The following is a 14201-nucleotide window of genomic DNA, read 5'->3' on the forward strand; positions in this document are numbered from 1 at the left end:
GGTGCCACCACCAACATTGGGCAGTTTCAAATCTGCATACAAATGACACTTTTTCACCCAACCTAGTTTGGCTGTTCTGTTTGTTGTTGTCAGTTGACTGTTTCTTGATTATGTCTTTCTCGTCTACTTGTTATGATTGCCTTTTGTTGATGTAAAGCGTCCTTGGGTTTCATGAAAGTCGCTACATAAGATAAAGTTATTATTTATTATTATTCACAGCCCCCACGGGGCAAATTTGCAGGGTATCTGCTGTGCTATGGTATGCCATGATATATTATTAACCAGCATTCCTCAGTTCATTTTACTCTTCGGCATTTCATCTGTGCAACGATTATTAGTTCTACACTTGTGCTTTCCTCTATCACAACAATTTACAGTGGAATGATGTAAAAGTCACACCTAAAAAGAGTGGTGGTCAGTGGGTGCCCACCCATGTTAATGGCCCTAATTTTGAGCACACGCCAATATAATGACCCATAATAGCACCTCCTGATAGTCAACCTGATAGGTACCCCCAATGGACTATTTATGTTTTGATTAGAGGATTGGAGTCTAGCGTGAAGATACTGATAGGCTATCAATGTGAGGTGGGAGGGGCAGCCTGGTGCTCAGCCAATGAAAGTGATAGGACCCACAGGAACAGGTACTTAGACTGTTGTAAGATGAAAGAACAGTGACAAAAGCACAATATTTCATAGTGTGATATATGGCTGTTACAGGATGACTTTTTTTGGGATAGCACAATTAATGCTGCACTATTTCATGGTAAAGCAAAGCACAGCAGACTGTGATTTTTCACATTTTTTTGAAAGGGTAAACAGCAAGAGCTTTGACGCTTTACCAATGACTGGCCCATTAGTAGAGATGTAATCATATTACAAAGGGAGCATAGTGTGTTTGGAAAATATGAAATCATAATAAAATATCTAATATCAATATCAAATTATATCACATATCCATTCATTCATCTTCCGTACCGCTTATCCTCACTTGGGTCACGGCCATGCTGGAGCCTATCCCACCTGACTCTGACTCTGGGCTGGAGGCGGGGCACACCCTGAGCTGGTTGCCAGCCAATCGCAGGGCACATACAAACAAACAACCATTTCCACTCACATTCACACCTACGGGCAATTTAGAGTCTTCAATGAACCTACCATGCATGTTTTTGGGATGTGGGAGGAAACCGGAGTACCCGGAGAAAACCCACGCTTATCAAACCAAAATCATTATATTGTAATAAGAGTGCATATACAGAAACAGCTAAAAATATCTGCATCAGGTATTTATATTACTTTGATATTGTGACATAAAATCTTGCTAATTAAAAGACTTTTTAGTAAAATGGACTAAGGAAGTTGTTTCACAGCCATTTCTGCTCATGAATGACAAATGATGTGTTGAAACGGCAGTGTCGTATAAACAGAAAAGAAATGAGTTTCGTTTGCTTTCTCTCCACCCACTTCTTACTTCCTTTCATCCCCTCCTGCGTCCCTATATAATCTCAGACACAGACTGTCCCTGTTACATACATAGCTCTAAAAAGCATCTTCACCAACTAATCTGACAGGAGTTTTGCGGTGACCGTGCCAAAAGAGACCATTTTTGACATGAGAATTGCCTTGCTTCTGATTCTTCTGGTTGCGTACAGGACAGGTAAAGTCTGTTATTTATTGTTGTTTGTCGTAATTTAATGCGAACACAGTAAATGTCATCTCAGAAATTTTGGGTTCTCTGAGAGATTAATTTTGCATTTTCATCTTTTAGAGATGACTGTCTCTGAACTGATCATTTTAGGGGACAAACATGAAGTGGCTGTGTAATATGCAGTACATAGTAGTATGAAAGAATGTGACAGGTGTGTGATGTATTTGATAGTACAGTGCATCTTTCGTCTCTTCATCAGATGCCAAAATGGACATCATCACCAGCAAACAAGATATTCAAATTGGAGATGAACTTATACTGTTGTGTAAAGGTCAGCTTTCCACCTCTAATTTAAATATGGCTGACTTTTATGTACAGTATCTGTTATGTACACCATCTGGATACATACAGTAGAGCTTGTGAACTCCTTTTGATGCATATTTTCATCTCTTAGCCGGGGGAGAAGGAGAGATAACATGGCAAAAGAATAGCGAGGAGATTGATGTAGCGATGACAACAAAGGTGGATGAGTCCTCCTCTAAACTGGTCATCAGGAGCACCACAGTGGAGGATGCAGGAAGGTACACCTGCCTGTGTGAATTTGACAGCGGCCACACGGACGATGTTCAGACACAGATTTATGTTTACGGTATGTAAGCGCATCATACACTTTGGCGGATGTGCAGAAAACATGCCCTCTACACCAACTGGCTACTACACATGCACAATCTAATGAGCTGTAACAACAATTCTGTTGCATGATACTCAGTTTTAACTTGTACAGTCAGAGAAGTACTCACATGAACAATGTGTTTATAATATTTTATTTTGGTTATCTGTTTTGTAGAACTGCATTGCATCATACTGATAGCTCCTCTCATGGGGACAAATAAATTAACTAGCATGCAAGTAATGCACCATGGTTGTATACCGCTGTAAATCAACATTATAGTAAAATTGAGTTCAATTAATTACCAACATTTTAAACTACAATGCCTTTGTGGTCATTGGTAGTGTACTAGTTAACATAACTGACTTTCATGCAGCAGGAGTGATATTAATTCACAGTGAACAGCAGGATAAATTATAGAATAAAAAGAGGGAGAGATAGAATGACAAGCGAAGCGCAGACCCCCACCAAAGTTGAATAATCCAATTTTCCTAATGCCATGTCTTTAAGATTACATATTATAGTTTCTAAAAAGATGACAATCTTGCAGTGTTAAACAAAAGTGCAAACAAATTCCTGGATTCAAAACTTTACTTTGGAATCCTGGAATCTGGATGAGTATGTTTTGTTTTTCTGCTCAGGGATGGCAGAGGTAATAAATAGCTCTCTGACAGCATCAATCATATGGAGTATTAAAAACTGAGAAACTCATTAAGGTTGTGCAGGTACTGTTGTGGCTGTGTAACGGCACTGCTAAAATGACACTTGTCTGCGACAAGAAGTTACCACACCCAAAAACCAGCGTCTTTCCTTTGTTGTCAGAGGTTCCATCATTTGAAACCACCCCCACCTACCATGAGTTTTTGGAGGGCACAGATGGGGCGGTGCCTTGCCGGGTGTCTGGCCAGCCGGCAGTGGAGGTCCGCTGGATATACAACACAGACGCCATGTCGTCTCACGGTGAGTGTATCATCCAGGAGCGGTACCTTCATATGATAATTTGGCAAAACCTTTTGGGGATTTTCTGATCCATCTCCTTGTCATTATTTAGGAAATAATGTCCAAATGTTGCCTGATCACACACTTGTGATTGGGAAAATGAAGCGACAGGATGCTGGGACGTTCATCTGCCAGGCCCAGATCAGTGGAAGGCCCATCTTTAAGCAGCTTTCCATATCTGTTGTTGTCAATGGTGTGTGTCTTCTTTGCATCATCATTAATGAAATCAATCATGACGTTACATTTATGAGTTTCCAAAACCTTTCCAAACCAGTCATTTGGAAAGTTATTTATGAAAATTTTCATTCAGTCCAATTATGGATATTCTGAAAGGTACAATAACAAAAGCATTCTAATGCAGCGGCTCCTACTGTGCATCTGAAAGAAGAAGTGAAGAAAGTCATAGCTGGACCAGAAACCAATGTTTCCTTGCTGTGTTTGGTGGACGGCCAACCGAAACCCAATATCACCTGGAATATGTAAGACCTGATTTCACCAATTGGAATGCATCCATTTTATAGTAATACACATGCTTGGTTTAGAGGAAAAAATATACATATTAGTAACTTAATCACATATGCGTAATTTGCTCACCTTTGCCTTTATAATTCACTCTCACTGTTGATTAACACTGTCAGAGAAGTATTAATGTGCAACCCCAATTCCATTGAAGTTGGGACGTTGTGTTAAACATAAATTAAAAACAGAATACAATGATTTGCAAATCATGTTGAACCTATATTTAATGGAATACACTACAAAGACAAGATATTTAATGTTCAAACTGATAAACGTGATTGTTTTTAGCAAATAATAATTAACTTAGAATTTTATGGCTGCAACACGTTCCAAAAAAGCTGGGACAGGGTAATGTTTATCACTGTGTTATATCACCTTTTCTTTTAACAACATTCAATAAACGTTTTGGAACTGAGGACACTAATTGTTGAAGCTTTGTAGGTGGAATTCTTTCCCATTCTTGCTTGATGTACAGCTTCAGCTGTTCAACAGTCTGGGGTCTCCGTTGTCATATTTTACACTTCATAATGCGCCACACATTTTCAGTGGGAGACAGGTCTGAACTGCAGGCAGGCCAGTCTAGTACCCGCACTCTTTTACTACAAAGCCACACTGTTGTAAAACATGCAGATTGTGGTTTGGCATTGTCTTGCTGAAATAAGCAGGGACGTCCATGAAAAAGACGTTGCTTGGATGGCAGCATATGTTTCTCCAAAACCTGTATGTACCGTTCAGCATTAATGGTGCCTTCACAGATGTGCAAGTTACCGATGCTATTGGCACTAACACAGACTAATACCATCACAGATGCTAGCTTTTTAACATTGCGTCCATAACAGTCCGGATGGTTATTTTCCTCTTTGGCCCAAAGGACACGGCGTTCACAATTTCCAAAAACAATTTGAAATGTGGACTCGTCGGACCGCAGAACACTTTTCCACTTTGCATCAGTCCATCTTAGATGAGCTCGGGCCCAGAGAAGCCGGTGGTGTTTCTGGGTGTTGTTGATAAATGGCTTTTGCTTTGCAATAATAGAGTTTCAAGTTGCACTCACGGATGTAGCGCCAAACTGTATTTACTGACATTGGTTTTCTGAAGTGTTCCTGAGCCCATGTGGTAATATCCTTTACACATTGATGTCGGTTTTTGATGCAGTGCCGCCTGAGGGATCGAAGGTCACGGGCATTCAATGTTGGTTTGCGGCCTTGCCGCTTACATGCAGTGATTTCTCCAGATTCTCTGAAGCCTTTGATGATATTATGGACCGTAGATGGTGAAATCCCTAAAGTCCTTGCAATTGTACGTTGAGGAACATTGTCCTTAAACTGTTCGACTATTTTCTCACGCACTTGTTCACAAAGAGGTGAACCTCGCCCCATCTTTGCTTGTGAATGACTGAGCAATTCAGGGAAGCTCCTTTTATACCCAATCATGGCACCCACCTGTTCCCAATTAGCCTGTTCACCTGTGGGATGTTCCAAACAGGTGTTTGATGAGCATTCCTCGACTTTCTCAGTCTTTTTGCACCTGTCCCAGCTTTTTTGGAATGTGTTGCAGCCATAAAATTCTCAGTTAATGATTATTTGCTAAAAACAATAAAGTTTTTCAGTTTGAACATTAAATATCTTGTCTTTGTAGTGTATTCGATTAAATATAGGTTGAACATGATTTGCAAATCATTGTATTCTGTTTTTATTTATCTTTAACACAATGTCCCAACTTCATTGGAATTGGGGTTATATTAAGTATTAATATCAAGAATATGATTATTATTGTGGTTGTTTGCTGTGTTGTCAAACTACTCCACATCATACATTTGACTCACCTTAATAAGGCAACCAAAAGAACTAAGCCTACTAAATTTTAGTGCAGGACATGTCCAACCTACGGCAAACTACAAGCACAACATAATGTCAAATTGATCCCTCCCTGAAAAACTGAGCATTATTATATTTGTAAAACCATCTGGTCCTAAATATGTTGTTGATGAGAGTTTAATCCAGTTTAGTTGGTGCCTGATGCTTAGATCTCTGAGCAATTATTGTTTTTCGTGGCTTTATTATTATTGTCCTGATTCAATCAGACATTCATCCTCCCAATAAAACATACAGCATTATGGCTGTTGTTTCTTCTTTACAATCTGTCATGCCTTACAGAGTATAAACTTTATTTAAACCATGAACCGCTTGTAATATGTTGAGCTTTATTTTCAGTACAGAGATCTCCCGTCCATCCCAGGAGTGATGTTGCAAACCCACCCACAATGAAAACCCTGCCATGTAAAAAGACCATATAAAACATATTGTATACATATTTCAACACCCAAAAAAAAAAAAAGTAAATCCGCAAGACAGAGGGACTTCAATAGTTGAAGCGTGATCTCGCGGGGGCTTACTGCAATCACTTCATACTTCTCTGTCACAGGCCGGCATTGCATGACCCCACACATCACAAGTACAACTCTGACCGCAGCCAGTTGACCCTCAAGTCAGTTGTCAGGGACGACCACGGGGAGTACATCTGCACCGCAACCAACAAGATCGGCAATAGCAGTGCTACCATTATGCTTCATGTCTTTGGTGGGTTTTATTCTATTCTGACTCCATATAGAATGTAAACCCCCTCTGCAATACAAAAAGAAAATATCACTCGCATAAAAAATGTGGCTGCTGTGGTGATGATGGAGTTGTTTTATTCCAGAGGCCCCAGAGGTGTTTTTGTCTGTAGAGCAGCAGAATGTCACCGTGGGCGAGAACGTGACTCTGGCCTGCAACGTCTCCGGCTTTCCTCAGCCTGACCTGCACTGGATCAACAAGTGCAATGGACGGACACTGGTAGGGGTGATACACACATACACGCACGCATGTACAGACACACCTACTAAACTCATTCTTGTGCCTCGCGACGACGTAAGATTCTGAAGGCCCTTGGCAGATTAGATTGACATTGCACTACACAAAGGCTGAAATCCGATTTCACACAACCAATAACACCCCACATACATGTAGTGTACTGGAAGCAATTAATACCATTTTTCAATTGCAAATGTGGGTCAGTGCTTCTGATAGAGTTTAGACCCGCAAAGAGGGCCTGGCTGGCCCTGATGGCTAACCACTGGCAGTAAGTGAGCATGCCATGTTGTGCCACATGAAGATATGTTCTTACATTCATAACCTCGAACTTTTGTACAGCAGGACGAAGGACCCCCTGCACATTGCTTTTATCAATCTATGTTTTGGTCCAAATATGTTTGATCTATGTCTTTTGTGTGTTTGGCCTCATTAGGACTCATCTTCTGGTCGTATTCGTGTTGAGGGTGGCGTTTTAGTGATTGACAAAATAGCACCTTCTGATGGTGGTCTGTATTCCTGCATGGCTGTTGGCATCATTGGCAATGCATCAAGAGACGTTGCAATTCACAGTAAGTTCTGAGTTTATATTTGCACTGTAATTTACACTGACTGGATCAAACAAATAAGAAACATCACAAGAGTTGTCCATATATTTGCCTTAAAAAAAGACGAATGCTCAGTTTTGCATTATTGTGCTTGTATTTTGCAGCGGTAAAACTGTAATGCATTATAGTGGCAGATTTTTTAAAAACTATATTATCCCATCCTTTATTACAATAAGATATTATATATGATACCTCCATGACAGTGTTAATCAAAACTTGACATTAATGTCTACATTATGTAGGCCTAGTAGAGAAGGCGTCATTTTTAACACAGCAGATCATGTAGGTGTAGAGTCACACGTTATGAATATCATTTTAAACCATTTGCTTTTTTTTACTGTGTCCTCTTGACCCACAGCCCAGCCTGGTCCCCCTCCGTACCTGTCAGTCTCATCTGGACCCGCATCAATCTTATTCTCCCTCAAAGCACTACCCATCAGTGGGGGAACACCAATTACGAACTTCGTCCTGCAGTGGAGACAAAATGCAGCCGAGCAATGGCAGGAGTTCACAGTCCCAGCTGCAGGTAATTGTAAGGGTTGCATATCAAAGTTAGAATCATCGTTCGTACAACCAGGCATGCCCACAGACATTTCTCGAGGCAGGTGCTCAAGCCAAAAAAAGGTCACCCAGCCCCAAAATGATTCATACTATGTAGCAAAAAAAATGTTTTTTTCTGTTAACACAATGAACACAGTCAATAAATCAGCTATTAACAAAGGAGGTGAAGGGACGCTATAGTGGATCTAAAACGTTTACCCACACCTGGCAGGTTTTTATGGTATACAGAGCAAGATAAATCCTTTGAAATCTTGTTTCCAATATTAGTTAATCTATAACCTGTAAAACTCAAATTAAAAAAAGAGAGGGGAAGTCAAAATAAACAACTGCGATAACATGGCTGCACCCACCCTCTTATAAATGGGGATGGGGCCTTGTTGATTCAAACTCATGTTAAAAGGAGGTCAGCACATACAATATATTGTCAAAAGTATTCCCTCACCTGTCTTGACTCAGATATGAATTTAAGTGCCATCCGATTCCTAATCCATGACGTCGGTCTACCCTTTGCAGCTATAAGACCCTCAACTCTTCTGAGAAGGTCTGTCCACAAGGTTTAGGAGTGTGTGTTTATGGATTTTTTTTTTTTTAACCATTCTTCCAGAAGCGCATTTGTGAGGTCACACATTGATGTTGGACGAGAAGACCTGGCTCTCAGTCTCCGCTCTAATTCATCCAAAAGGTGTTATATCGGGTTGAGGTCATGATTTTGTGATTTCCCCAATCCACTTCTGGAAAACGTTTCAAACATTCCCATAAACACACTCCTAAACCTTGTGGATAGCCTTCCCAGAAGAGTTGAAGGTGTTATAGCGCCAAAGGGTGGACCAACGTCATATTTAACCCTATGGATTAGGAATGGAATGTCACTTTAGTTCATATGTTGAGCCAAGGCGCGTGAACGAATTCTTTTGGCAATATAGTGTACCTGCCACTATTTAAAGTGCCTCCGATTGACTCCGAATAAATTAAAGTGGGAGCATATGCACAATTTTCCAAATGAATCAAATAAATGATCTTCAAATTTCAAAACACTTTGGGAGGAATTGATGACAAAGTTGTTGTTTTTTTCAACTGTGTATAATTGAAGAAGAAAAAAATGGGCTGCAGCAAAAGGGGCACTTTTTTCATCAAGGGCAAAAGGGCAGGTGCTTGAGCACCACTTGGGATCTATGTGTGCATGCGTAGTGTACAAGTGTTATTTTAAAAGTGTGTTCTCATGTTTGTGCTTGTAGATACCCTGGCTGTGACCTCCCTCATGCCCTACACATTATACACTGTTCGTCTGGCTGCCTTGAATGCAGCAGGACGGGGCGCATTCTCAGACGCAAACACCGTCCGAACCCAAGGAATGCGTGAGTGTCAAACCACTAAAACTGTGTTGACGTGTCCATGGCCATGCACACTATTGTCACTGACCTTACAGCAATGTTTTTGCACAACAGGCCGTTGAACCTCCAATGTCATCTTACAATCTATTTATAAATAGCTATGTTAATGTTACTGAAATGTTTTTCTAGTCATGTTTGTTAATAATGTTATGCTACAAGCCTTCTTTTTTTTAATCTCATCTGTTGTCACTCATTTTCTGTTTCATCTTTGTCTTTTATAATGTTTCCTTCGTCATCATCATGTGCTGCTGCCTATTGCTGTCGCTGACACGATCCAATCTCCCATTATCCATCTATAGGAGGTAAGACCCACACAATGGTTTACTGAATATGCTTCATGTATTACTAACCACTGATATGTAGTTTGTATTCATTGCTGCTAAATGTAAATGAGTCCCTGCAATATCATGGGGGCTTAATGTTCTGCATTGCCTTTCTAAATTGCCCTCTAGGTGAACCAGACAGCCCTGTTTTGCTGTGTGATGAGATGAAAGTAGGGGGCAACTCCTTCTTTATGCCCCTCAAACACATTGATGATGGCGGGACTCCTCTCCTCCACTACAATCTCCGATATCGCGAGGTCAAGCTCAGCATGCGTTTGCCAGCTTTTGCATTTTCTTTTGTCTGTTAGACTGTGTGATAGTTTCAATGTTTTAGGTGGGGTAGTTGGAAAAGGACTGTTAAATAAAAAAGTACTAGTAAAAAAGTTAATTACAGTGTTTCACATTATCTAAAAGCATGTTATTTAGTTGTATGCAATAGTTGTGTGTGGCGTTTTCCAGTGCACTTCCTTACATTTGCTCTCATCAACCTCTTCTTGTGATTTCCTGTGTTCTTTGACACACACAGTCATTTAAATATTACATAATCTATATTTTACATTTTTGCCATACTAAATGCCTCAAAGCTACAGTATCTCTGTTTTGTCCAGGATAGAGATGGGGCTCTGTGGAAAGAGAAGAAGCTGTCATCCAATACTGACTCTATTACCCTGGTAGACCTGACCTTTAGCTCTGACTATCAACTGGAAGTCATAGCAGTCAATGCGAATGGTTCCTCTCGCCCTGCAACATTCAACTTCACCATTGCAGAGAAACCTGGTAAGAATCACATCATCTCAAATATAGATGACAATGTCTTCATCTCCATTTATAATGAACTTCCTCTTTTTACTCCACTCCATCTCATCTTCCTTGCACTCACAGTGCGTAGCAGCATGACGAAAGGCAGCGTGGTTGGCATCGTCATGGTGAGCTTCCTGGTGATTTTCTTTGTGGTGGATGCCACTTGCTGCTACAGAAACCGCTGTGGCCTGCTCATGTCCATCGCTGTGAAACTTTTTGGACAGAAAGTTCCAGGCCTCAAAGAAGGAGAGGAGGGCACTAATGGGTAAGTTTGCGTATTGGTTTGTATCTTGTGTGTTTTTTTTTTTTTTGCACTGATCTTGAATTGGAATTGGATGCAGGTTAACATGTTTCTAATCCCGTTTGTTTTGTGCATGTTGCTCTAGGGAAGTAAAGATGAATGGCTTGTCCACTCCAAGAGGCGACAGGCACCATACGGGAGTTCAGACACTTCCCTCAAAGGAAGGCGGCACGCTCACAGAGGTCACCAGCGACAAAGCATCTCTCACTAAACATGAGTATGTGTGCGGTCACACTCAGTAACAGTAAATTGATTTTTTTTAATATTGGAAAAATTGCACACATGAGTATATAACAAATAAATAAAATGTAATGGCATTGCTGGTAAAGCACAATGTGTGCATTACGTTGATGTCTTTCAGTATTTATCATCTCTGATAAGATCTCTTAGCTTTCACTTGCTATTTCTGAGGGAACTGTTGCAGTAAAGAAAGAATACTGACTTCTGATAAATCTATTTGATAGATATAGTCATAAATACATAATGATAATGGAGCAGGGGAAATAGATGACTGAATTGATTCATTTACAATAAAACAAATCAATCAATCATGACATTTAATGTGAAAATGATATATTGGTTATTAATTAGATTTTTTTTTTTTTTCCCTGACAGGAAAACTCAATCAGACAGAAATCTACAGATGCATGAGGGGAACATCTAGAAAACAAAACAAAACAAGAGACGAACAAAAATATATACTTTTTGAAGAGAAGATAACAATTAAAAAAAAAACAAAAAAAAAACAAGTATAAATTTGAACAGTCAGCAGTACAGTCAAAAGAAATGAAAGATTATTTCTCTCATACCGCTGTGCTGCTGAGGACAGCAAGCATGTTGAGCATCTCCTGACATCACATCTTCTTCTCATAATGAACACCCCCCCCCCGCCCCCCCTTCCTTCCGAGTTGGTGAAAGCAGTAGGAGACAACAAGTTATATATTACATCATCATGTCATGTTGGTAGTCTAGTGGGTCAATTGCTTTCATGCTTAGGGTGCTCTTGAGATCGGTCTTTTACAGGGTATTGCTGTTTGTAACTTATTCTTGAAATGGCAGTGTTCTCAAACAGGCATACTTACTGCATGTTTTGAATGTTTAAAACGGACAAAGATTTATTCCAAACAGCATCCAATGCAGCTGTTTAACATTAAAAGTGCCCGTCTGTGGGCAGCACAGTGGGAAGGTTATTATTAGCAGGGTGCCTCACAGTCAAGGGGTCCCAGGTTCGAATCTCAGCTCAGACCATCCTGTGTTGAGTTTGCATGCAGTCCTCGAATGCTTGCACGGGTCTCTCCAGGCACTCCGGTTTCCTCCCACATTTCCCCAAACATGCATGTGGGTTTCATTGAAGTCTCTAAACTGCCAGACGGTGTGAATGCTTGTATGTGTATAAGTGCCCTGCAATTGGCTAGCAACCAGACCTGGGTGGATCAATCCAGAGTGGGCCACTTGCTCAAAGTCAGCTGGGATAGGCTACGGCTTCTAGGACAAGCACTATAGAAAATGGATGGATGCCTGTCTCTGTGAACATTATTTAAATTTTGCTTTGTTATTAACTTTTTATAAATATTGTTATGAGGCTGCTATACTGATTTTAATGTCGACCTATAACATACTAACACAAGCAATACAGGCCATTAAACTTGTATCACTGTTATGATAATACAGTACTGTACATACAAGACTTAAGGCAATAAGAGCTAATATTTTAAAGCAGCTCATAGTCTAGTTTGAGTCTGCCTGATGAATAAATTTTGACTTTTACAAAACGTTATGCTTGCAAATCATATAAGCTTGTGAATGGCTGTGTGTGGTTGTAAATATGTATGTTTTTACCTGTGTCTGAATTATATCCAGTAAAAGGATTAAGACCATGTTTTGAAGTCACTCTTTATATTCAATAGAGGCTTATTATTATTGTGCAATCTTCTTATAGCCTCCTAGGCCATCTTTATGTAGAGCAACTATAATTTTTTTATCTTGTCGTCAGAGGGTTCTTTGCCATGAGGTGCCATATTGAAATTTGAGTGACCAGTATGAGAGCGCCTGAGAGCGATAACACTACATTTAACACACCTGCTCACCATTCACACCTTAGACCTTTTAAGACTATGATTCACATGATAAAATGGCATGTTGGGCTCAATTCGGACAGTTTCACTTAAGGGTGTACTCACTTTTGTTGCCAGCGGTGTAGACTTTAATGGCGGTGTGTTGAGTTATTTTAAGGGGAAAGTAAATTTACACTGCTGTATGCTGTTTGCTGACGACGTTAGATGCAAGCAAAGTGTAATTTTTGTATTGTAATAATGTATTTTCCTATGAAAAGATAAAATAAAATGTCTATGAAAATGAGGGGTGCTGTGAAATAATATAAATGGCACAGTTGGGTGCTGCTTTTTTTAAAAATAGTTTTGAGGGTTTTCTATAATTGTGTCATAGTGGAGGTATTAAGAAGTCAGGTAAATTCTTATTTCCTACCCAGGGAAATGCTACTGACTAATAATAATACAGTAATAAAGCCTAAAAATAATAATGATTCATGCTGTTGCATGTTTGCCTGTAGCCTTGAAGGCAGTAAGGCACATGTTTAACGCACTCATAGAATTGAGAATTTGAAATGATCCTTTGAATGGGCAAAATCTAGTTTGAAAAACCAGATTGGCGACTCACCCCTTCCTTGAGACGGTTTCTCTGCCTATGCGGTCCTGTACGGTAGGCGGCGGTATGCACGCCTTTGATTTTTTTTTTAGCCATAGATATGAAAACTAGATTCGTCAGTAGCCTGCCTAATAAACGTGTCTCACTGACGGCCATGTTGAAAAGGTAAACTTTTCCTTCAAAGGCAATTCATTAACAGTGAAATAAAGTTGTAACTTGCTCATTTCTAAACCGATTTTCACAAAGTTGACTTTTTTTCCAACACCAAAGCGTGAATAATTAATAAAGATCATAAAACAAAAATACCCTCAATATTTAGCTTACATTAGGTTAATCCCAGTTTCCTTGTTCTGATTGTACCGCGTTGTGTGCAACTATATGCAGCACAATGTGCCTTCAAATCATTGTTCTTTTCGTGTATGGAAGCCCATTCCCGCCAGTTAAAAAAAATAATAAAATAATAATAATAATTCCATTGGAACAGGCTCCGCCTATAGTTTTGTTTTTGTTTTTTTTTAACTGGCGGAAACGGGGTCCTGCCCTGGTGGGAAAAAAAAACAAACAAAAAAAAAAAAAAAAAAACGAAGACTTTGCCCCTCCTAGCTAAGCGTCACCGTAGGCACATTGCTCATAAGGGGCGTGTGTTCAGCTACATTCTCATATCTGTGGTCACAGCCCTAATATCAAAGAAGAAGCGGCACTGGACTGGCGTCAAATCGCTGATTTGTTGCTGCTGACCAGAAACACATGACCGACTGTGTTGACATCTGCGACTCAACATACATACAAGTTCGCCATCACGTTTTCGAGTACGACGAGCCGAGCCAAAACATAGTGATATTTGTTCAGCGCTAAACTTGGTAAGTAA

General features: G+C 39.9%; 2 protein-coding genes across 4 annotated transcripts in view; both read left to right on the forward strand.

Moving 5' to 3' along the window:
• The first annotated feature begins 1515 nt into the window (after positions 1 to 1515).
• ncam3 (neural cell adhesion molecule 3) lies at positions 1516 to 12972 on the forward strand. Its single transcript, XM_061673910.1, has 16 exons — positions 1516 to 1656; positions 1907 to 1978; positions 2102 to 2296; positions 3140 to 3277; positions 3369 to 3509; positions 3678 to 3795; positions 6260 to 6414; positions 6536 to 6669; positions 7121 to 7256; positions 7651 to 7818; positions 9089 to 9209; positions 9695 to 9824; positions 10176 to 10344; positions 10450 to 10633; positions 10755 to 10886; positions 11285 to 12972. Exons 1-16 carry the CDS (start codon positions 1611 to 1613, stop codon positions 11331 to 11333), a joined length of 2088 nt encoding a protein of 695 aa, XP_061529894.1. The 5' UTR covers positions 1516 to 1610; the 3' UTR covers positions 11334 to 12972.
• Positions 12973 to 13991: 1019 nt separating this feature from the next.
• mroh1 (maestro heat-like repeat family member 1) overlaps positions 13992 to 14201 on the forward strand; it is a 30891-nt gene continuing 30681 nt past the window's right edge. For 2 of the 3 annotated variants that reach the window (XM_061673911.1, XM_061673913.1), the window contains exon 1: positions 13993 to 14193. The gene's annotated coding sequence lies outside the window, so the exon portion shown is untranslated. Of the gene's footprint in view, positions 14194 to 14201 lie in introns of all 3 variants that reach the window. The other variant, XM_061673914.1, reaches the window with a different exon arrangement.

Source organism: Phycodurus eques, chromosome 4 (genome assembly GCF_024500275.1).
Source record: "Phycodurus eques isolate BA_2022a chromosome 4, UOR_Pequ_1.1, whole genome shotgun sequence".
NCBI classification, from domain to species: domain Eukaryota; kingdom Metazoa; phylum Chordata; class Actinopteri; order Syngnathiformes; family Syngnathidae; genus Phycodurus; species Phycodurus eques.